This window comes from Rattus norvegicus, chromosome 2 (genome assembly GCF_021556685.1).
Source record: "Rattus norvegicus strain SHRSP/BbbUtx chromosome 2, alternate assembly SHRSP_T2T, whole genome shotgun sequence".
Lineage (NCBI taxonomy): Eukaryota > Metazoa > Chordata > Mammalia > Rodentia > Muridae > Rattus > Rattus norvegicus.
In genome coordinates this window covers 7350154-7371562 of record NC_141535.1, presented here as the reverse complement: position 1 = coordinate 7371562, position 21409 = coordinate 7350154, and the positions used below count along the sequence as shown (strand labels likewise).

Below are 21409 nucleotides of genomic sequence, written 5' to 3'. Positions count from 1 at the left end.
GCAGGAGTGCCAACACAGGGACCAGGGCTTCTTTTGATAGCATGTCTGAAAAGGTTATATGAATATGACATTTTATTCAGATCTTTCTATGTAAGTTTAAAAAGGAGTTTCAGGAAAAAGTCTCTTGATATCATACTTCATAAACAGAAACATTCCAAGTTGCTAAAAATGACCACTTTTCCTACTTTTGCAGGCATGGGGAGGTAGAAGATTAGTTTTTTGCTAAGAGTCCAAGCTGGCCTTGAATCTTCTTCTGCCATCACTACCAGGCCTCATTTGTATGTGGCCACTTCAGAATGTGCATATGTTATCATGCAGCAATATAAATTTCTTTATAATTATAGTACATCCATGCATCTGAAGCACTGACTGATGCTATGTGTAATAATATACAAGTGCATTTGATAGTGGGCTTGGTCTGGTTTTCTGTGGTCATGCTGGAGATTGAAAGCAGAATGTTCTTGTCTTCTGGACAGTTCTTAAACATTTATTAAATAAAATACCAACTATAAGATCATGAACAAACTATTTCATGATATAAGTGTCATGTTTTAGAGATCTTTTATGCTTAAAAAAATCAAAGGGAAATATTATTTTGTAAGTGTATAGAATTAGGTGATTGATTTTATAGAGAAACATTTAAAGTTACATTTCTTTTGTTTTTTTCATTATTTATTGACTTAATTCCCTGATCGCAGTCCTCTCCTTCCTTTCCTCCCAGTCCCACCCTTACAAGTCCCTCCCCCCCATTACTCCCTGCCTTCGGAGAAGGGGAAGCCCCCCTTGGGTACCACCCGACCCTAGGACATTCATCCCTACAGGACTAGGCTCATCTTTCCTGCTGAGGTACAACCAGGCAGTCCAGTTAGGGGAAGAGGGTCCAATGTCAGGCATCAGAGTCAGAGACAGTCACTGCTCCAATTGATAGGGGACCCACATAAAGACCAAGCTATACATCTACTCCAAGTGTGTTGGGTGCCTATGTCCTGCTCCTACATGCTCTTTGGTTGTAGTTCAGTCTCTATGAGCCCCCATGGGCCCTGACTCTGTAGTTCTTCTTGTGTCCTTGACCCCTAGGCTTGCTCAATTCTATCCCAACTCTTTCACAATACAACCCGAGCTGCACCTGGCTATGGGTCTCCTCATCTGTTTCCCTCCACTGCTGGAGAAAGCATCTTAGGAGACAGGTAAGCTGGCATAGCAGATTGCCCTTTCACATGGCTTACAGGTCTCAAGTTGGGGTAGTCACTGATTAGTCATTGGTAGTCACTCAGTCTCTGCTCCATCTGATCCCTGTACATCTTACAGGCAGAACAGATTTTAGTTGAAGGTTTTGTGGATGGGTTGGTGTACCCCTCCTTCCACTGGAAGCCACAACCAGGCTATAGGAGGGAGCCATATCTCCACTAGTAGGAATCTCAGCCTGGCCATCCCCATAGACTCCCCAGAACCTCACTGCCCCAGGTCTACAGCTAGGCCTAGAGATCCGCCCCCCCAATTTCCATTCTCCCTCCTAGCTCTTTCCTGTTTCCTTCTCCCCACACCTGATCTCCATCCCTGTTCCCCCCCTTACCCTCCTCCCACCCAGTTCCCTCTATTCATCCATCTCCAATGGCTATTATTTTCCCTTTCTGAATGAGATTCAGTCATCCTCCCTTGGGCCCTCCTTATTTCTTTGGCTTTATGGATTATAGCATGGGTATATGTGCATTTATAATGTCCATTTATTTGTGAGCACATACCATATTTGTGTTTCTGGGTCTGGGTTACCTCATTCAGGATGATATTCTCTTGTTCTATATATTTGCCTGCATATTCACGTGTTTTTAATAGCTAAGTAGTATTCCTTTGTATAGGTGGACCACATGTCCTGTATCCATTCTGCAGTTGAGGCACATCTAGGTTATTTCCTATTTCTGGCTATTATGAATAAAGCTACTATGAACATAGGTGAGTAAATCTCCTTGTGGTTTAGTGATGCATCATTTGGGTTTATGCCCAGGAGTGATACAGCTGATTCTTGGGGTAGAACTATTCCCATTTATCTTAGAAACCACAAATTGATTTCCAGCATGGTTGTACAAGTGTGCACTCCTACCAGCAATGAAGGAGTGTTCCTCTTAGCCATTCTGACAGCCGTAAGATGGGATCTCAGAGTCCTTTTGATTTGCATTTCCCTGATGAGTAAGGACACTGAACTTTTCTTTAAGTGCTTCCTGGCCATTAGAAAGAAATCCTCTTATGGAGACAAAGTGTGGAGCAGAGACAGAAGCAAAGGTCATCCACAGACTGCCCCACCTGGGGATCCAGTCCATATATATACAGCCACCAAACCCAGACAGTATTGTGAATAACAATAAGTGCATGCTGACAGTAGCCTGATATAGCTGTCTCCTGAGAGGCTCTGCCAGAGCCTTACAAATACAGAGGCGGATGCTATCAGCCAACCATTGAACTGAGAATGGGGTCCCCAATGGAGGAGTTAGAGAAAGGATTAAAGGAACTGAAGGCGTTTGCAACCCCATAAGAAGAGCAGTATCAACCAACCAGACCCCCGAGAGCTCCCAAGGACTAAACCACCATACCAAGAGTGAGTACACAGGGATGAACCCATGACTCCAACTGCATATGTAGTGGAGGAGTGCATCAATGGGAAGAGAGGCCATTGGTCCATTGATGCACCAGTGTAGGGGAATGTCAGGGCAGGGAGGTGGGAGGAAGTGAGTGGGTCAGTGGAGGAGCACCCTCACAGAAGCAGGGGGAGATAGCAGGTTTCTGGAGGGCAAATCAGGAAAGGGGATAATATTTCAAATGTAAGTTTAAAAAAAATCCAATAAAAGAAAAATGGTCAAAAAAGGGTACTGAACAAAAAAGAAAATTATATTTTATGAAGACAATTGTTTACATTATCTGCTCAGTTAACACTTATGAGTCTTAATACAATCAAAATTTATGTAAAGCTCTGTCTTTGTCAAACTTTATTCAAACAAGATTTCCGAAGGAAAAAAAGAGAGATTCCTCTGTTGAGAATTGTCTGTTTAGCTCTGTACCCCATTTTTAATTGTGTTGTTTGGTTTGTTGATGTCTAATTTCTTGAGGTCTTTACATATTTTGGACATTAATCCCTCTGTTAGATGTAGAGTTGCCATTCTGTAGGCTGCTGTTTTGTCCTATAAATGGTGTCCTTAGCCTTACAGAAACTCTGCAATCTATTAGATTTAGTTTGTCCAGTTTTATGTTGAGGTCTTTGATCCACTTGGACTTGAGTTTTGTGCAAGATATAGAACTATTTGTGTTCTTCTACAAGCAGGCATCTAGTTAGACCAGCACCAATTGTTGAAGGTGCTTTTATTTTTCTGTTGTATGGTTTGGGCTTCTTTGTCAAATATTAAGTGTCCATTAAATATGCCAGTTTATTTCTGTGTCTTCAGTTCTATTCCATTGATCAACCTGTCTTTCTCTGTACCAATACCATGCAGTTTTTATTACTATTGCTCTGTAGGACAACTTGAAATCAGGGATGGTTATCACTCCAGAAGTTCTTTTACGGTACAGGGTTGTTTTCTCTATCCTGGATTATCATTTATCCATAGGAATGTGAGAATTTCTCTTCCAAGGTCTGTAAAGAACCGTGTTGGAATTTTGATGGAAATTTCAATGAATCTGTAGATTGCTTTTAGTAAGATAGCCATTTTCACTATGTTAATTCTACAGATCCATGAACATGGGAGATCTTTCCATTTTTTGATATCTTCTTCATTTTTTTTTTTTTTTTTTTAGAGACTTGAAGTTCTTGTCATACAAGTCTTTCACTTGCTTGGTTAGAGTTGAACAAAGATTTTTTTTTTATTTTTTTATTGGGTATTTTATATATTTACATTTCAAATGTTATTCCCTTTCCTGGTGTCCCCTCTGAAAACCCCCTATCTATAAGGGTGTTCCCCCTCCCACCAACCCACTCCCACCTCACTGCCATGGCATTCCCCTGCACTGGGGAAGAGAGCATTTAAAGGACCAAGAGCCTTTCCTCCTATTGATACCAGACTATGCCATCCTCTGTAACATCTGTAACTAGAGCCATAGGTCCCTCTTTGGTTGGTGGTTCAGTCCCTGGGAGCTCTGGTGGGGTTTGGTTAACTGATGTTGTTGTTCTTCCTATGGTGTTGCAAACGCCTTCAGCTCCTTCAGTCCTTTCTTTAACTCCTTCATTGTGATCCCTATGCTCAGTCCAATCCAATGGTTGGCCATGAGCATCAGCCTCTGTATTTGTCAGACTCTGGCAAAGTCTCTCAGAAGACATACATATCAGGCTCCTATCAGCAAGTACTTCTTGGCATTCACATTACTATCTGGGTTTGATGTCCGTATATGGGATGATCCCTGGGTAGGGCAGTCTATGGATGGCCTTTCCTTCAGTCTCTGTTTCACACATTGTCCCCATATTTCCATTAGACAGGAGCCATTCTGGGTTGGAGATGAGTGGGTGGCTCCAACCTCCAACCGGGGACCTTGCCTAACCTCAGGATATGGTTTCTACAGGTTCTCCCAACCCTCTGTTGGGCATTTCAACTACTCTCATCCCTCTTGGGCCCTGGGAGCCTCTTGCTTTCCTGGCATCTGGGACATTCTTGTGTCATTGCTAGGTATAGTAGTCTAGGTTGATATCCGCAGTATCTGAGACTGCATGCATCTCTCCATGCCCTTCTAGTTTTAGAGTCTCTGTTGAGAGGTCTGGTGTAATTCTGAAAAGTCTGCCTTTATATGTTACTTGACCTTTTTCCCTTGCAGCTTTTAATATTCTTTCTTTGTTCTGTAGATTTTATGTTTTAATTATTACGTGGCTGAAGGTGTTTCTTTTCTGGTCCAGTCTAATTGGTGTTCTATAAGCTTTTTGTATGTTTATAGGCATCTCTTTCTTTAGGTTGGAAAATTTTTCTTCCGTGATTTTTATTGAAAATACTTTCTGGTCCTTAGAGCTTGTTTCACCCTCTTCTGTTCCTATTATTCTTAGATTAGGTCTTTTCATAGTATCCCAAGTTTCTTGGATGTTTTGTTTCACGAATTTTTTTAGATTTATCATTTTCTTTTTTTATTGGATATTTTCTTTATTTACATTTCAAATGTTATCCCCTTTCCCAGTTTCCCCTTTAGAAATCCCCTTTCCCATCCCCTTCCCCCTGCTTCTATGAGGGTGCGCCCCAATCCATCCACCCACTCCCTCCCGCCTCCCTGTCCTGACATTTGGCTAATTTATCAGTTTCTTGTGTCATATCTTCTATGCTTGAGATTCTCTCTTTTATTTCCTGTATTCTGTTGATTTTTTTTATTAACTTGAGTATTTCTTATATACATTTCGAGTGTTATTCCCTTTCCCGGTTTCCGGGCAAACATCCCCCTAATCCCTCCCCCTCCCCTTCTTTATGGGTGTTCCCCTCCCCGTCCTCCCCCCATTACCGCCCTCCCCCCAACAATCACGTTCACTGGGGGTTCAGTCTTAGCAGGACCCAGGGCTTCCCCTTCCACTGGTGATCTTACTAGGATATTCATTGCTACCTATGAGGTCAGAGTCCACGGTCAGTCCATGTATAGTCCTTAGGTAGTGGCTTAGTCCCTGGAAGTATTCTGTTGATCTTGTATCTGTTGTTCCTGTTCTCTTCCTTAGATTTTTCCATCTCCAGAATTCCCTCAATTTGTGTTTTCTTTATTGCTTCTGTTTCCACATTTAGGTATTGAAGAGTTTTATTCATTTCCTTAACTTCTTGTTTTTCCTGTGTTTCTTTAAGGGATTTTTTTTAATTTCCTCTTTAAAGGCCGCTATTATCTTTATAAGAGTCTATTTAAGGTAACTTTCCTGTGGTTTGCTTATGTTAGGATATCCTGGGTTTGCTATAGTAAGATAGTCGTGCTCTGAAGGTATCATATTGCTCTCCTTTTGGTGATTGTGTTCTTATGCTGGCCCTTAGGCATCTTGTTGGTCCTGGATGTTCCTGGTGCAGCAGGCCTCCAGTAAGCAGCCTTGGGCTGGAGAATGGAACTTAGGGAGCAGTGCAAGTCTCAGAGCAGCTGGGCATGGCCTGGGGGACTTGATGGGCAGGGGAATGGCAGGAAAGGGTGTTGATACATGCCACTCAGGGCAGCTGAGTGTTGCCCTAGGACTCAGGTTCCAGACTGAATAAGAAGGAGACAAAGAGTTGAGCACAAATATGTGTCTCTCTGCTTGCTGACACCAGATGTGACATGACCAGCTGCCATAGTATGCATGACTTCCCTGCCATGGTAAATACTCTAAAACTACAGGTCAGAATAAACCTCTTTTCCCCTCAGTTGCTTTTGTTAGGATATTTTATCACAGCAACTAGACAACTATTACACCATCTAATGTTATCAGAAAAACAAATCAATCAAACTGCTATGCTATTTGACTAATGAAAACTATAAATCATCTGTCATTGCATCTTCTAATTATGTATTTTCTCTCCTCATGAAGACAGATTTCTTTTAAATCTGCTCAGAAGAAACATTTTCTTAATCCTTCTAAACAAATGAAACTAGAGGGCTATTTCCCAAATGAAACAACAGATACATGCAGAACTGTTAACACTTGAAACTTTGGTAAACTGCATAGGAAGCACAGTGCCCGCTTTACTCCTCCAGACCAGCACAAAAGCTGTCCAGATAGAATCAGATGGGGACAAAATAGAGACCATAAAGCTCAGAACAATGACCAAAAAAGCCCTCTACCACCCTGGAAGTCCAGTGCCTAATGCATAACACTGTTTATCTCATTTCTACCTATTATGATTTTGTAATCTGACATGATATTTGTTGCATTTTTAGATGGCTTCTCCACAATAAGGTTATTCTTAAGAAGAATAGACATATTAGTAGTTACCTTTAGGACTCCCCATTTTACTCTGTTTTAAATTTACTGTCCAGAAGAATGTCACATTGTCCTGAATATACTCGTAGCATCATCTTTACAATAGTAAAAGATATTTTGGGTTTTTGTTTAGTTGGTTTTTGTTTGTTTGTATGATTGGTTGGTTAGTTGGTTGGTTGGTTGGTTGGTTTTTGGTTGGTTGGTTAGTTGGTTGGTTGGTTGGTTGGTTGGTTGGTTTTTGGTCTGGTTTTATTACCCAGAATCCTTCTGATAGCTAGAACATGTGCAGCTGAACAGGCTCAAGATATCAGAGGGTTCATCTTCCATGACTCAGGTTTGCTTTGCTTTATTTGTGTTACTGAAACCCAGGCCTCACACATGCTAAACAAATTCAGCTAAATCCCCAGCCTATCCACAATTCATACCATCATTCTCATAAAACACAGAAGTAATAATTTTGAGCCTATAAACTCATTACAAGTCTTAGGGTTTTTAATATTTTAATAATAAATTAATTTTAAATTTTAAAATGTAAGGCAATATAATAAGTTTAGCTGTATATGGTAAACTTTACTTTCTACTTTAGGGACTTCAAGTTCATTTAAAATCTGTTATATAGTCTTCACTATTTCCTTAATGGCATGTGTATTTACGTCCTATACTTAATGCCATTTTGAATTTGATAGGCCCCATAGAAGTAAACCATCAATAAATAGGTGCACAAAAAGAACAGGAAGGAGAAATGTCTTAACAAAGACACCCAACTAGCCACAAACAAACCATTTGGAGGGCATAAAAGGAACGAAAACAGAGAAGTGAGGCTCTAAAATTATACTGAAGGACTTGACTGATAGGCCAGAGCCTATTAGAAAATAAAGTCTATGCTTCATTAAATAGTTTGGATTTCAGAATCTCTGGAAATATTTTGCTCTCTAAAAGTAATAATAAACTTTAAATCATTCCATTGTACTCTTTATACTAGAACCTACTTTTTATTCTCCAGTAGAGTCCCATAATGATTTCTAGTGAATTGTTTTGTTTTCTTGGTTTGGTTTTGCAAGATGGCACTGGCATTCCTGGAATTCAATATGGAGATGAGGTGAGACTCGAACTCAGAGATCCACCTGCCTCTGCCTCCCAAACTCTAATGCCTGTAGGGCTAGTGATTGGTTTTGAGAGTCTATGTAATTTTTTCACTCCTGTATATATGTGCGGTCTTGAGGTACAGCTCGGTCTTGAGGTAGTACTATGCCCAATTTTCTTAGGAACCTCCAGACTGATTTCCAGAATGGTTGTACCAGTCTGCAATCCCACTAACAATGGAGGAGTGTTCCTCTTTCTCCACATCTTCACCAGCATCTGTTTTCACCTGGGTTTTTGATCTTATCCATTCTCACTCGTGTGAGGTCTCCCCAATCTCAGGGTTGTTTTGATTTGCATTTTCCTGATGACTAAGTATGAAGATTTCTTTAGGTACTTCTCAGCCATACAATATTCCTTGGCTGAGAATTCTTTGTTTAGCTATGTACCCAAAATTTTTTTTATTAACTTGAGTATTTCTTATTTACATTTCAAGTGTTATTCCCTTTCCCGGTTTCCGGGCAAACATCCCCCTAATCTCTCCCCCTCCCCTTCTTTATGGGTGTTCCCCTCCCCATCCTTCCCCATTGAGAGATTAACTTTTAATGTGGGAAGATTTGACTTGAGCTTTCAGAAGCTGCAGTTCATGGTTCAGTGGCGCTGTTGTCCTGGTCTATGATGAAGCAGAGGGTCATGGCAGGAGTGTGCAGGAAGGAATGCCTCTTTACATCACAGACGCCAGGAAGAAAGAAAGAGAGGAAAGAGAAGGTCTCAGTGCTTCATGAACATGCTCCAGTGACCTCACATATGCTCTCTAGGCTTTGCTTCATAAAGGGGAAAGGATACAGCCAGCTAGCCTTAACAGGTTTTATAATTGCACCAAAAAAAGTTTTATTAATAACGTTAATCAACAGAAAGCCTAATAATCTTCCTTTGCTCTAGATTCATTCCTGACTGAATCGTAGGGTTCACTATGGTAAGGACTCAGCACAGTAAACGCTTGTCCATCCCTGAGCCATTCCAAAGATGAGCAGCTAGTTCAGTTGCATTGCCAGTTTGTTTCTTAGTAATTTCTCAGTAATATTTCCTGTAGAATAATACTGCTAAGTTAACAAAAAAGTTCTTTGCTTCCTCATATCCACACATCAACAAAAGACTGAGAAGCTAACATATGCTTTATAGTATGGTGAATTTTTCCCAGAAAAATTCAATTTTGGAGTTTCACATCTATTAAAATTAGTTAGAATATGTTAGGAGAAATTCTGCTAAAATTCGAAATTTTTATTAAAGGTTATTAACTATGTACTATAAAAATATTTTTATTATGGCCTCTTCAATTTCTTTGTCTACCTTCAATTATCAAGAGGAGTGGGGAGGAAAATTTTCATTTGCCATCATCCATGCCATGGATAGGCCATTGGTCATTTTCTGGTCTGAAATTTCTTCTGAGTATTATGTTTTAACAAGAAATATAATTTTGCTGGAGATATTATCTAGATTCTTTAAAAAACATTGCTAATCCGATAGAGCACTTAAAGGCACTTCTTTTTTTTTTAATCTTTATTAAATTGAATATTTCTTATTTACATTTCGATTGTTATTCCCTTCCCCGGTTTCTGGGCCAACATCCCCCTAACCCCTCCCTCTCCCCTTCGATATTGATGTTCCCCTCCCCATAATCCCCCCATTACCGCCCTTCCCCCAACAATCACGTTCACTGGGGGTTCAGTCTTGGCAGGACCAAGGGCTTCCCCTTCTGCTTGTGCTCTTACTAGTCTATTTATTGCTACCTATGAGGTCAGAGTCCAGGGTCAGTCCATGTATAGTCTTTGGGTAGTGGCTTAGTCCCTGGAAGCTCTGGTTGCTTGGCAATGTTGTTCATATGGGGTCTCGAGCCCCTTCAAGCACTTCCAGTCCTTTCTCTCATTCCTTCAACAGTGGTCCCGTTCTCAGTTCAGTATTTTGCTGCTGGTATTCGCCTCTGTATTTGCTGTATTCTGCCTGTGTCTCTCAGGAGCGATCTACATCCGGCTCCTGTCGGCCTGCACTTCTTTGCTTCATCCATCTTGTCTAATTGGATGGCTGTATATGCAAGGGCCACATGTGGGGCAGGCTCTGAATGGGTGTTCCTTCTGTGTCTGTTTTAATCTTTGCCTCTCTATTCCCTGCCGAGGGTATTCTTGTTCCCCTTTTAAAGAAGGAGTGAAGCATTCACATTTTGATCATCCGTCTTGAGTTTCATTTGTTCTAGGCATCTAGGGTAATTCAAGCATTTGGGCTAATAGCCACTTATCAATGAGTGCATACCATGTGTGTTCTTCTGTGATTGGGTTACCTCACTCAGGATGATATTTTCCAGTTCCAACCATTTGCCTACGAATTTCATAAAGTCATTGTTTTTGATAGCTGAGTAATATTCCATTGTGTAGATGTACCACATTTTCTGTATCCATTCCTCTGTTGAAGGGCATCTGGGTTCTTTCCAGCTTCTGGCTATTATAAATAAGGCTGCTATGAACATAGTGGAGCATGTGTCTTTGTTATATGTTAGGGCATCTTTTGGGTATATGCACAAGAGAGGTATAGCTGAGTCCTCAGGTAGTTCAATGTCCAATTTTCTGAGGAACCTCCAGACTGATTTCCAGAATGCTTGTATCAGTCTGCAACCCCACCAACAATGGAGGAGTGTTCCCACATCCTCGCCAGCATTTGCTGTCACCTGAGTTTTTGATCTTAGCCATTGTCACTGGTGTGAGGTGAAATCTCAGGGTTGTTTTGATTTGCATTTCCCTTATGACTAAAGATGTTGAACATTTCTTTAGGTGTTTCTCAGCCATTCGGCATTCCTCAGCTGTGAAGTCTTTGTTTAGCTTTGAACTCCGTTTTTTTAATAGGGTTATTTGTCTCCCTGCTCTCTAATTTCTTGAGTTCTTTGTATATTTTGGATATAAGCCCTCTATCCATTGTAGGATTGTTAAAGATCTTTCCCCAATCTGTTGGTTGTTGTTTTGTCCTAACCACAGTCTCCTTTGCCTTACAGAAGCTTTGCAGATTTATGAGATCCCATTTGTCGATTCTTGATCTTAGAGCATAAGCCATTGGTGTTTTGTTCACGAAATGTTCTCCAGTGCCCATGTGTTCGAGATGCTGCCCTAGTTTTTCTTCTATTAGTTTGAGTGTATCTGGTTTGATGTGGAGGTCCTTGATCCACTTGGACTTAAGCTTTGTACAGGGTGATGAGCATGGAGCGATACGCATTCTTCTACATCCTGACGTCCAGTTGGACCAGCACCGTTTGCTGAAAATGCTGTCCTTTTTTTCATTGGATGGTTTTGGCTCCTTTGTCAAAAATCAACTGACCATAGGTGTGTGGATTCATTTCTGGGTCTTCACTTCTATTCCACTGGTCTATCTGTCTGTCTCTGTACCAATACCATGCAGTTTTTATCATTATTGCTCTGTAATACTGTTTGAGTTCAGGGATAGTGATTCCCCCAGTGGTCCTTTTATTGTTGAGGATAGTTTTAGCTATCCTGGGTTTTTTGTTATTCCAGATGAATTTGCAAATTGTTTTGTCTAACTCTCTGAAGAATTGGATAGGTATTTTGATGGGGATTGCATTGAATCTGTAGACTGCTTTTGGTAAAATGGCCATCTTTACTATGTTAATCCTGCCAATCCATGAGCATGGGAGATCTTTCCATCTTCTGAGGTCTTCTTCAGTTTCTTTCTTCAAAGGCTTGAAGTTCTTATCATGCAGATCTTTTATTTGCTTGGTTAAAGTCACACCAAGGTATTTTATATCATTTGGGTCTATTATGAAGGGTGTCGTTTCCCTAATTTCTTTCTCGGCCTGTTTCTCTTCTGTGTAGAAGAAGGCTACTGATTTATTTGAGTTAATTTTATCCCCAGCCACTTTGCTGAAGATGTTTATCAGGTTTAGTAGTTCTCTGGTGGAACTTTTGGGATCGCTTAAATATACTATCATATCATCTGCAAATAGTGATATTTTGACTTCTTCTTATCCAATCTGTATCCCCTTGATTTCCTTTTGTTGTCTGATTGCTCTGGCTAGAACTTCAAGAACTATATTGAATAAGTAGGGAGAGAGTGCGCAGCCTTGTCTATTTTAGTGGGATTGCTTCAAGTTTCTCTCCATTTAGTTTAATGTTAGTTACTGGTTTGCTGTGTATATGGCTTTTACTATGTTTAGGTATGGGCCTTGAATTCCTATTCTTTCCAGATTTTTTATCATGAGGGCGTGTTGAATTTTGTCAAATGCTTTCTCAGCATCTAATGAAATGATCATGTGGTTTTCTTCTTTCAGTTTGTTTATATAATGGATCACGTTAATGGTTTTCCATATATTAAACCATCCCTGCATGCCTGGGATAAAGCCTACTTGATCATGGTGGATGATTGTTTTGATGTGCTCTTGGATTCGGTTTGCCAGAATTTTATTGAGTACTTTTGCATCGATATTCATAAGGGAAATTGGTCTGAAGTTCTCCTTCTTTGTTGGGTCTTTGTGTGGTTTAGGTATAAGGGTAATTGTGGCTTCATAGAAGGAATTCGGTAGTGCTCCATCTGTTTCAATTTTGTGGAATAGTTTGGATAGTATTGGTATGAGGTCTTCTATGAAGGTCTGATAGAATTCTGCACTGAACCCATCTGGACCTGGGCTCTTTTTGGTTTGAAGACCTTTAATGACTGCTTCTATTTCGTTAGAAGTTATGGGGTTGTTTAACTGGTTTATCTGTTCCTGATTTAACTTTGGTACCTGGTATCTGTCTAGGAAATTGTCCATTTCCTGCAGATTTTCAAGTTTTGTTGAATATAGGCTTTTGTAGTAGGATCTGATGATTTTTTTGAATTTCCTCTGATTCTGTAGTTATGTCTCCCTAAAAACTTTATCAAATTATAGTACCTTTGGTTAAAAATATTTTTATTATTAATTTTTCATTAGATATATTTCTTTACTTACATTTCAAATGTTATTCCTCTTCCCAGTTTCCTGTCCTTAAGCCCCCATTCCATCCCATCCCCCTCCCCCATATGGGTATTCTCCCCATACATCCCCCTGAGTGCCCCCCTTACTGCCCCCCATATTCCCCTGCACTAGGGGTCCACCCTTGGCAGGACCAAGGGCTTCCCCTTCCACTGGTGCCCCAACAAGGCTATTCTCTGCTACATATGCAGTTGGAGCTCTAGATCCATCCATGTATAGTCTTTCGGTGGTGGTTTAGTCCCTGGAAGCTCTGGTTGATTGGCATTAAGAAAGATACTAAAATGCTAGAAAATTCAATGGAAAAGAAAACTGCTAGGACTATGAATATTTAACTGTCTTAGTTCGAGTCACTATTGCTGTCATAAAGCACCATGACCAAAGCAAGTTGAGAAAGTAAAGAGTTTATCTGGCTCACATCTCCACATTACTGCTCATCATTGAAGGAAGTCAGGACAGGGACTCAAATGGGGGAAACCAGTGGCAGGAGCTTATGCAGAGGCCATATTGGGATGCTGCTTAGTAGCTTGCTCCCCATGGTTTTCTCAGCCTGCTTTCATCTAGAAAATAGGACCACCAGCCCATGGATGGCAGCACCCACAGTGGGCTGAGTCCTTCCCATCAATATCTAATTAAGAAAATACCTTACAGCTGGATCGGATCTATAGAAGTATTTTCTCCACTGAGGTCCCCTCTTTTCAGATAACTCTAGCTTGTGTCAAGTTGACCTAACAGCAGCCAGCACAACTAAATATCTTTCTCTTTAAAAAAAAAAATTCTTTAACTGTTCTAAGTAAATTGTCTTAATCTTAGCACAAATGAATATTCATTTGTTTTTCATAGTTCTTAAATCTGTAATACTCAACAACTTTTAACTGAGATGTGATACAGTTATCTAAACACTTCCACAGGGGAGTCTGAAGACCATTTTTCCTGTTGCTTTCTGGCATTTATTTAGCCAGTTTCTAAGGTTGCATGAACATTTTCTGAACACTTTTTTTTTTATACCCTCAGTAACCGTGTGGAAGCATGGACAAGAGACGTTGCATTCTTGCTGCGACAAGAGGGCAGGCCCATAATTAATCTTATCCCTGATAAGAATAGAAGGAGAGTGATGGACAAGGACTGGCAGAATACAGACAAAGCAATTGCTTGGCTAAGACAGGTTAACTCCACCAAACCATTTGTCCTTTACTTGGGATTGAATTTGCCACATCCTTACCCTTCACCATCTTCAGGAGAAAACTTTGGCTCTTCTACATTTCACACTTCTCTTTACTGGCTTGAAAAGGTAAGTATTCTATGCATGCCCAAAAGCAGGCACTGACACATGCAAAGCCACCTGGCATTAGCTCATTCTTTTATTATTTTTATGGAAAAATTTGGAGCTTATACTTTTAAACTAAACTGGTCATAAATTTGTTCAAAGGCTATTTTTGAAATAAAATGTTAGAGCTTGCTAACCGTATAGATGTACATGTGATATGTCTATAAAATGGAGCTAAAGACACTATCTTTGGGTGTGGGCAGGCCTCACTTCCCCTTGTTCAGGATGGTAAAAATAACCATACAGAATTAAACTGCAAATAAATGCTCTTAATTGTAAAAGGAAAAAAAATTATCATTTTTTTCTAGAAATGTTAAAAACACCTGTCAAAATATTTAAAATTTTGCTTTGGGTTGTCAGTAAAAAAAGAAATATCAAAATGTATTATTTAGTATTCTGTGCTAAAAGCAGAAGTACTTCAGATAAGTGCTGTAAAAAGTATACTAGGCACAGTGTGAGCACTTCCCACCTTCCCCTGTGCAGCTGACCTACAGCAAGCATCTTCTCTTGGCTTGGCAAATTGTCATATTTCTTTCTCTATTTGGATTACCTTCCTATATTTTACTTTTTGACTTCCAGTGTAGATCTGCAATAGTTCCTTTAAGATGAACATTTTACCACTGCCTCTCCTGTTTGAATCTCGAGCCTTTTCAAATTGGTTTATCTGCTTAAATAGGAGTCCTGTCCCTAAGTTTCTCTGACTGTGAATCTGGATTCTTTGGGATGGCAGCACTGTCAGTATCCAAGACCAGCTTTTTCTTCTATAATTTCATATATGTGTGGTTTGAATTCACTCTAGTCTTAGTGTGTTTCCTTTCTTTACTGAGTATTCATCTTTATCGAGTCTTCTTTCTTTCCACTTTTGTAAAGTGACTTGTGAAGTTCTCACTGGCAGATAAATCGATTCTCCTATTAACCTTTGAGGAAAGCCAGGAAAAATCTCAAACACCCCTGCTCCAGATACTGTAAATAGGTTTACTCAGCCCATTCCGAACTCGGAGAAATGCCATGCTGCATAGCCATTCTTTTCAATCATTCTATGTACGAAACGTTTCAGAGTTCACCACAGACACTCACTGGAAGAAAGGGATATTTTGACTTTGCAAATGTAAAGCTTTTTCTTCTTCCTTTTCAGGTAGCTTACGATGCAATCAAAATCCCAAAGTGGTTGGCTTTGTCAGAAATGCATCCTGTGGATTATTACTCCTCCTACACAAAAAACTGCACTGGGAAGTTTACTGAAAATGAAATTAAGAACATTAGAGCATTTTATTATGCTATGTGTGCTGAGACAGATGCCATGCTAGGTAGGTGGTATAATTAATAAGCAATTTCATGAAGAAAATATTTTTCCAACAAATTATGATTGTGCTAATTGGGGCTTGCAGGAGCATCCTCAGATATTTCTTAAAGCAGTTGCTTAGATACCTAAGACTTAGAACTTTGAGACTCTTTACCTACAAAAATACCTTAATAACAGAATAAAGGGCCCTTCCTATTTTAATTATTTATAATTCTCAGATTTGTTCATACATAAAAAAGAGTCACAGAAAGCTGTTTTCTACTTGAAACAAAATACAATCGGCCTTAAACAAATCTGTACTTTGCTGAACACAGGCATGCGGCAAGTAATTATAAGTCAGCTTACTTCCAAGACATGAGGAGTTTGACATTTCAAACACTGATGGAGAGGAATCAACTCGGTGATTTGTGACCACAAACTCCTTCTGTTGAACCTGAGAATTTGCTGAACGGTTCTCAGAAGCCCAGTGGATAGACATATAGAAGAATTAAGAGTAGAAAAATCTCTTTAACTTTTCTTCAAACATGTTAACTTCTAACAGATGCTTTGTATCATTGTCAAGTGATATTTTTATGTAAAGTTAAAAAAATGACTTGCTAATAAAAGCTGTAGATGAAATTATTTTTATAAAATCATTCATGTGTTTTAAAGTGAGAAAATTCCAACACAAATCTTATAATTACTGGAAATGTCAGTCTTAGGAGTAAGGCAGATGGTAGATTAAGGTGTTATAAAAAGAACTTAGCACTCATGTTTGCTTCACCATCATTTTAAGCATGTTTACAGCTCATTCTAGAAGCTGACAGATGTCCAGTCAGCATGTACATTTCTTTGTGAAAAATATCTTCAGCTTAGATAATGAGCACCTCAATATTTACTTTCCTGTCTTACTGGTTTTACTGAGGATGGACCAGTCTCATTTTAACACCTCTAATAATCCTTTTTAAACAGAGACTTCTTTGTTAGTGTTTATAAACTGTTTCCACACATATAATACCTACAAATAAATTAATTCTCCCTAGACCCTGTAGAGTAAGGCTTGCCCACAGCTCAGATCCATTTCCTCTGATGACTACAGACTCTGAGACTCTGGCTCAAAGGAAACTCAGACAAGCCTGCCTCGGTAACATGATTGTGGACGGGTTCTGGCTGTTGGCTGCAGTACTGTTTCCAGTTCCTACTGAAGAAACCTTGTTTTTAAAAGCAACTGTTAGGATGACAAGTTATTTTCTCAGCGTTGTTTCACTTTGCTATATTTTGGAATAAAACACAACTGCATTGGTGAAGTGTGGGCAAGCACCTCTTTCTACTCACCAAAACACATTGAGAATAACCACCCAGCATGGTTAGAAGTGCTCACTGAGTGAATAGCATGTAGCAGAAAGAAAAGAGGAACTTTCCAAGTTCTCCCTCATTAGGACAGTGGGACAGTAATATTTTAAGTGTTTCTTTAGCCATAACTCCATCTGACAGTTGAGTGCTAGGAAGTGTCTCGTCATCTGCATCCTCAAATTGCTTTCAGAGTTTGCAAGTGCATCTTCTAGAGTGAAATAGTGCATACTCAATGCTGCTGTAGGGAATGAGACAGTATAGCTCTTGAAGTGTCTTCACAGACACTAAGAAAATTAGCAGAGGTTCAGAGGTGAACAGACTGTGGTAAAGTGATGTAAATAGTAGAAGGTGTAAACAAAAGTAAATGGTGAATTTCATCATTTTAATTTTACATTTCCATTTTTTTCTAACTGGGGTAGATACCTTTGAGGAGATGGTTTGTGAGCCAAAAAGTGAGAAAAAAGTCAGTCATGTAAAGAGCAAAAAGAAGGACATTCTAGGCAGAAAATATAAAGGCCATGGGATGGAGAAATAATTGTAATATCTTAAATTAATGTGTTATTTCTTTTTTTAGAAAGGAGATAAATAAGATATTTTAAATAGACCTTATATTTTTAACTTTACATGCCTTGTAACTTATACTTTTTAATGCCTGTACATTAAGATAGAAGTACACAATCTTCTTGCTTTCTCATTCTCTTGTGATTTCTTGCATCTCCTTCCACTATATGATTGATGACAACTGCCATGTTGTGACACAAATAAGATTTTTTACACATGTAGTTTTCCAACAAATGAAACTCCTTTCTTCAAAAAAAAAAAAAAGAAGTCCACAGAAAGAATGTTATTTCTTAGTAGTATTCAATATAGTGCCCAACACAGTACCTGATCAGTCAGGCTTCATCAGACAAACTCAGTGCAGCCAGCAAGATGGAGCAGTAACATGCTTGTCACCAAGCAATGGAGGAAGGAAAGAACCACCTCCCGAAGTTGTCCTCTGACCTCCACCCTGTTGCTATGGCTCATGTATGCATATAGATGGGCATACATACAGATAAATACCAGTGTTCATATTACTGCAGTTGCAGATAAACCATAGGGAGCTTGGAGAATGAATGATTGGGTGTGGAGAAGAAGAAAGTGTAAATATTGCTTTTATTTCCTCAGAAGTCAGATGTAAATGTAGCTTTTATTTGCCAGATGTGCTCACCCTTTCTACCTCTTTCTGAATTCTGGCTGGATCAATTCAGTTGTTCTGTCTCAAACTCCTCTAAGCTGGCTGATTCAATCTGGCTTCTCTCAACTTCTCACTGAATTGTTCTGCTTGACCTCAAGCTAACTCTGGAAGTCTGTTCTAGTCTTCTGACTCCTTATTCTCTGGTTCATTTTGTCTTCACCTATAGCCTGTCTATATAAAACTATCCTGGTAAAACCTCTCTCTCTCTCTCTCTCTCTCTCTCTCTCTCTCCCTCTCTCTCTCTCTCTCTCTCTCTCTCCCTCCCTCTCCCTCTCCCTCTCCCTCTCCCTCTCCCTCTCCCTCTCCCTCTCCCTCTCCCTCTCCCTCTCCCTCTCCCTCTCCCTCTCCCTCTCCCTCTCCCTCTCCCTCTCTCTATATATGCTGTTCTTTTAAGTCATTGCTCTTTCCTGTGATATTTCTGTGAGAGCTGGGCATATCCTATGTCTGACTGATCCTGACAAACCTTTCTCTGATTCATCATTTTGTCTACCTCTGAATTAGACATCACTTTCTGTAGGATGATGTCATGCAGGTGAAGGCAGGTACAAGATAGAACGAGGCCTGTCATTGGACGAGAAAGAAGGATAGGCAGGGGGAAAGTTTTAGAGAGATTAGGAGACTAGAGTGAGGGAGAGAGACAGCAGAGAGAACATGGAGGCAGATGTAAAGTTTCCTCTTTGCACATTTATAGGTTGTTATGAATATTCTTAAGGGATGGATGTGTACAGGGATTTGGATGTCTAGGTAAGCAATTATATCTTATCAGTTGGATCAGAGGTTATTGTGTTGTGTGTTTCTTCATGTGGCTATTTAAGTTCAAGAGAGTATGTGGTGGCTGGAGACACTAGGCCACCACGGAATTAAAATGTTTATTTCTGGCATGGTGGCAACCTGCCTTCGAAGCTAGATGGGTAGAGATTGTTGTCAGGCTCAGAGAGAAGTCATCGGCAGTGTGATATGGGATAGAGCAAAGCATGTGAGAGGCTCTGCTGACTGAGATGAAGATATCTACCAGATATCTTGGGGCACTGCAGTGCCGGACCTAGTGAGGGATAAAAGCATTATTTTATTACAATTTTACAACAACAATTTTCAAACATGATTGCTTTCTTCTAATGTAAGAAACTAACCTTAACTGCATTATTAGGGATTAAAGGTGTGTGGTAAGGGCGTGTCTATATTTCAAGGAGCCATATTGCTAAATTAAAATTCCTCTACAAGAGAAGGCTTCACTATCTAATACTTCATATCTAATACTCATAAAAGAAGGGTAAAAACATGACTGAAGTGTAGGAGAAAGGGCATTCACACAGAAACAAAAGGCATAATCTAATATACTTTTCAGAGTATACTATGTGATCTAGGACTACTAGATTCACCAAATAGTTGAGGATGTTAAGTATAGAGCACTTAAGATGAAGAACTTGTGTCCCCTGCTAAAGAATTAGACAAGGAAGCTGCAGAAGGTCTAAGTCTAAGGACATACTACTCTGAATATGCCTAATATTATCTGAAGTTTTAATGAAGTTTTTCCTTTATTGTGATTCTCATAATTTCAGTAAGAAGCAACTTCCAAGTCAAGGAGACAAAGTCTCTCCAAATGTTACAGCTCAGCTAATCAAGTCATGGCTTGTACTGTCTGTGTGGCTCACCCTTCTTTAAGGGTGGGATATCCATAACTCTAAGTCATTTTTAGGAGCAGAAAAGGACAGTGGCATAAGGATTTAGGAGCAAAGGTAGCAGGGAAGTTCTCAGTGCTCTCAGCCACACTTATTGTGCAGAAATTGTGGATCATTAGTGATAGTGATCTTCCTTGATTTAACGTCTGAATCATATACAGTAGTGACTCCAGATTTGCCTGTCTTTCCTCATTTGAGGCTCTAAAAGGAAGAAGCCCCTCTAGTCTCAGGTGTTCTCTGTCAGGAACATAAAAACCCAGGACAGCATGATACCAGGTAAAACAACTGAAGAGATCAGATAGATACTGTCTGTCCCCCTTCCTCTCTCCAATCTGTCAGCTGAGAAGAAAGCAAACTGTAGGTTTTATTCAAATGGTAAGAAGTATCCCAACAAACTCAATCCAGTTATTTAAACTTGAGTGTGATAAACTAAAACACAAACTAAAGCTCATTTTTCTGGATTTTTGTGGTAGGTGAAATTATTTTGGCTCTTCACAAGTTAAATCTTCTTCAGAAAACTATTGTTATATATACTTCGGACCATGGCGAGATGGCTATGGAACACCGCCAGTTTTACAAAATGAGTATGTATGAAGCTAGTGCCCATGTTCCTATTTTGATGATGGGACCAGGAATTAAGGCCAACCTACAAGTACCAAGTCTTGTTTCTCTTGTGGATATTTACCCTACTATGCTTGGTAAGTACTGTGGTTGTGAAAATATTTATTTGTAATGCTGAGGAAAAGAAACACAAAATATTCAGAATCCTCCTGCCTTAAGCATCTCACTCACGGAGTCAGAATCGTTCTCTCAAAGACAAGGATTGAACTGCAAAGATAGGATGGCCCACAGATTCCTATGGCCTTCACCCAGTTCAGTCATATTCTCTTCAAAAGATTCACAATCAGAATATGACTCTAAGGTTATTTTATTTATTTATATACAACATTCAGCTTTCTACTACTTACCCAAGTATTTCCACTATGGAATAGTTTATCCACTTTTTACAGGATGTATCGGTTACTTTTCTGTTGCTGAGTCAAAGCACCTTGGCCAAGGCTACTTTTAAAAGAAAGCATTTAATTGGCTTATTTTTCAGAGGATGAGAGTCTGTGATGGTGGTGCACAGACATAGTATAATGGGAGGAACAGCTGAGACATTTCCATCTACATCCATGAGGCAGAGAGAATGCACTGGGAGCTATACCTCAGGTGTTCTCTGACACAAATATAGAACTCAGGACAACAAAACAGAAGGTAAAGAGGCTGAACAGATGACCTAATAGATATCGTCTTTCCCCTTTATTCTCTTCCTTTTGAAACGTCAAAGCATGGCCCCAGTAACACACCTCCTCCAACAAGGCTGCACCTTTTTTTCTACCCTCTGTGTAGCCTTGGCTGTCCTGGAACTTACTTTATGTATAGACCAGGCTGGCCTTATGTAAAGTAATTTTGACTGAGGGCCCTTGTGTGCCATGTACTGTTCCCAAATTTCAAGTTACCTCATTTTCATCAAAACTGAACATTTCAAATAGAAGTAGTATTGTACTATTATTATACATCTCA

At 39.6% G+C, this 21409-nt stretch overlaps 1 protein-coding gene across 3 annotated transcripts in view; it reads left to right on the top strand.

Annotated features, from left to right (window-relative positions):
• Nucleotides 1–21409, top strand: part of Arsk (arylsulfatase family, member K) — a 55266-nt gene that overhangs the window by 11868 nt on the left and 21989 nt on the right. For 2 of the 3 annotated variants that reach the window (NM_001047917.2, XM_087628151.1), the window contains 3 exon segments: nt 13980–14256; nt 15428–15599; nt 20317–20541. In NM_001047917.2, the coding sequence (NP_001041382.1) occupies nt 13980–14256; nt 15428–15599; nt 20317–20541 (674 nt within the window). 3 annotated transcript variants of the gene reach the window in all.